Below are 3,232 nucleotides of genomic sequence, written 5' to 3' on the forward strand. Positions count from 1 at the left end.
AAAAATGAATTACTCCTTTGATGTCCCACCAAATGCAAAGCGTCACTTTCTATGGATGGAGTCCAGGTTTTGGGACCGAAAGTGGTTTTTGTCTAGGACTGAGCCACTGATTTTGGTGTTTATTATTCGCATAAAGAATCCATTTTTCATCACCGATGACAATTCTGTCCAAAAATGGTTCACGAGCATTATGTGCTAGAAGAGACAAAGCAACGTTCAAATGTTGGAAATGATGATCATCGGACAGTTCGTGAGGCACCCAAACACCTTCTTTATGGAGCTTTCCCATAGTCCTTAGGTGTTTACATACTGTTTCATGAGAGACATGCAATTTCAAAGCCAGTTCACGAGTGTGTTGCCTCTTAAGAGCATCAATATCAATTCTAACATGTAGGCCCTGTCATCACAGTTTTTAAGGCTAAAGTCACCTGAATGAAATTTCCTGAACCATCGTTGACACTTACAAACATTCAAAACATTTCCATAAACTTCTTTGATATTCTTTGTGGCATTGTTTCCCTTCTTGTATTCAAACAGCATTACATGCCAAACGTGTGCCTCATCGTGTACCATCACTATAAGGTATAAAAGTACACTAAACTTTACACATTATACAGGCTACACTAATGTGATGTTTAGGCAGTTTGTTTAACTATTATACATGAAGTATGTTTTTGGGGGTGGTGGTTAATGAAAGTGTTCCAAAATGCGACATTAATTTCTTGACAATCTAAAATTAATATGATGAAAAGGCATTCTTGCATGTTGTTAATCACATAAGTTGTTTAGAAAATACTTTTATAACTAAGTGTATGCAATTGAAAAAACAAAAACAGGGAGAACCTGTCTGTTCATAGAGTTGCTACACTTTAAGGTAGACTGGTTTGCACAAATCCCACCCTCATCAGTAACCTTGAACCAAAGAACAACACTATTCCTCCTAAAATAATGAACTGCAGTTATTATGTAGTATGTAATTTCTTTTACATACCATAAGTAACCTATTTTGATATGTGTTTGTAGTGCTAATTACACATCTCATAACCAATATTAATGTATGCAAATTTTCACCACAGTACCGGCTATCCACATTTACACATATATTTTACACATGAATATTTTGAAATTAAATAACAGGTGACAATGTAACAGGTTATTTAGCAGTTCCATAAAATTATAGGTAAAAATAAAAGCATACTAGCTGTCTTTATGTCTCAATATAAATGTTCCATATTTCTTGAACAAGTCAAAATGTAATTGACTACCACACTATTCCATCTATTTATTTTAAAATACATTATGCTTCAAGTGCAGAAATCCAGTTTCAAGTATTAGTAAAGAGAGTCACTTACTATAGAGTAATATGCTTTGATGAAACAATGACGTAATACAGAATTATTCTTCTCTAAAGTGGTCTCAATACTTCTGATTTAACTTGAAAGTTTTGTACAAATAAGAGTTACAGAAAACATTTACATCATATTTCTAATGAGAAATGTTTTTAAGAGCTATTCTTTGTTTGGAAATACTGAAACCATCCAGTAAAATTAATTACAAGCATTTATACATTAATATTACCTAACCATTTCTTTTTTAAAACATTTTGATTAGTAATCGTGTTGTTCAGCAGGATTTATTTTATTTATGGGAATCCATATATAAAAATTACATATTTATTATGATGTGTGATTTGTTTTTATACAACTCGTAATTTGTAATACTGCACCAAATTGCTATAGATATTACAGCGTAAAAATTGTCCTCTATCAGAGCTGTTCAATAAATTTCAATAGTTAATTATACATTTTCATAAAGTTACATTACTACTGTATATAGTCAGGATTTCTGTTTAGTTTTGTTAACATTTGTTGAGCAACAAGTTCTTAGAAATGCTTTTTAGAAACGGAAGATAGTATAGTGAGAGGCTGATGATCATAAATTATAACTTTTGTAAGTTGTTTTAATCAGACACAAATAATGTCGATCTCACAAGAAAGTAACTAGCAGAGTATTTTGCATTACATTAGAGGCTCACATTCAGACAAAAAGTTTGTTTAACTACAATAAAAATGTGTATTAACCTCTCAGAAACTATGTCTTTCTTCTATGAAACCACAGTGTTGTAAAATAGATGTCGTATATTGTTAAGCATTACCTATAAAATAAAGTACATCCTTCTTTTAGTTTCTGTATATAGCTAAAGGTTTTCCTTTTTCATAAAAATCTGCTCGTTTCAATTCAATATTATAAAAGGTAAAAGTGTTCTGGTAATTTTAAGGCAGTGCCTATAAGTTATGCAGTGATTTTTTGATAACATATCCCAGTCGACCTGATGAGTTGGATGATTGGGCAAAAGGACTCAATGGCACTATATATTAGCAAGCAGATATAATGCAAGTTTTTTTTAACTTTAATTTATAAGTTCTTAGAAATACTAATGCAGTCTTCTCCACTGATGCTGTGGTTGTTCTTCCCACTCCTGGAACAATAAGACTAGATTACTGGTTCATCAATTCTTCTGAATGATAAGTAAGGTTAATGCATGTTAATATGAATAAATAACTGGGGTAAAAGTAATAAATTACACTTCCAAAACATAATCCTAGCTCACACCATAACAGTTGTTGTTCATGCATCATGATAATATAAATAGTATCTCAACCACTAATATGGACTGATATTTGGCAAAATACTTCATCAGTGTTAGATATGGCAGGTACAGCACAGTTGACATATTTTTATACATCCTTCTTTACCTCTTATGTTCTTAGGATTGATGTGCACACTAAAATTGATTGTTAATTTCATTTGAGAAACCTAAAAAACCTTCTGACGTTTAGAGTCGAATACAGTGGTTACGAACATATTTAGATAATCTGTATATGAAGAATTTCATGTTACTTACTTGAAACATTCATCAATACAAACAAAGACACCACACCAATGAGACACCCAATCTAAGTCACGGTTCAAGCCTCTTTTGGCTACACTCAGTGGTACAGCTAGACAAGATTTATAAAAAAAATTATTTAAAAACATGAACATAATATTCCTCCGATAATCAAATTGCTTACAACTTAAAAAACAGTAACTATATAAAATTTTTTTCTAAAGGAAAAGAAGATTGTTTCTTTATGAAAAATGTTTGTTTGTTTTGAATTTCGCGCAAAAGCTACACGAGGACTATCTGCACTAGCCGTCCCTAATTTAGCAGTGTAAAACTAGAGGGAAG

The 3,232-nt window shown here is 31.7% G+C and overlaps 1 protein-coding gene across 3 annotated transcripts in view; it reads right to left on the minus strand.

Moving 5' to 3' along the window:
- LOC106469911 overlaps positions 1-3,232 on the minus strand; it is a 70,040-nt gene that overhangs the window by 14,105 nt on the left and 52,703 nt on the right. For all 3 annotated transcript variants that reach the window (XM_022398482.1, XM_022398484.1, XM_022398483.1), the window contains exon 20: positions 2,906-3,002. In XM_022398482.1, the coding sequence (XP_022254190.1) occupies positions 2,906-3,002 (97 nt within the window). The remainder of the gene's footprint in view (positions 1-2,905; positions 3,003-3,232) is intronic.

Source organism: Limulus polyphemus, unplaced genomic scaffold (genome assembly GCF_000517525.1).
Source record: "Limulus polyphemus unplaced genomic scaffold, Limulus_polyphemus-2.1.2 Scaffold3720, whole genome shotgun sequence".
In the NCBI taxonomy this organism is placed as follows: domain Eukaryota; kingdom Metazoa; phylum Arthropoda; class Merostomata; order Xiphosura; family Limulidae; genus Limulus; species Limulus polyphemus.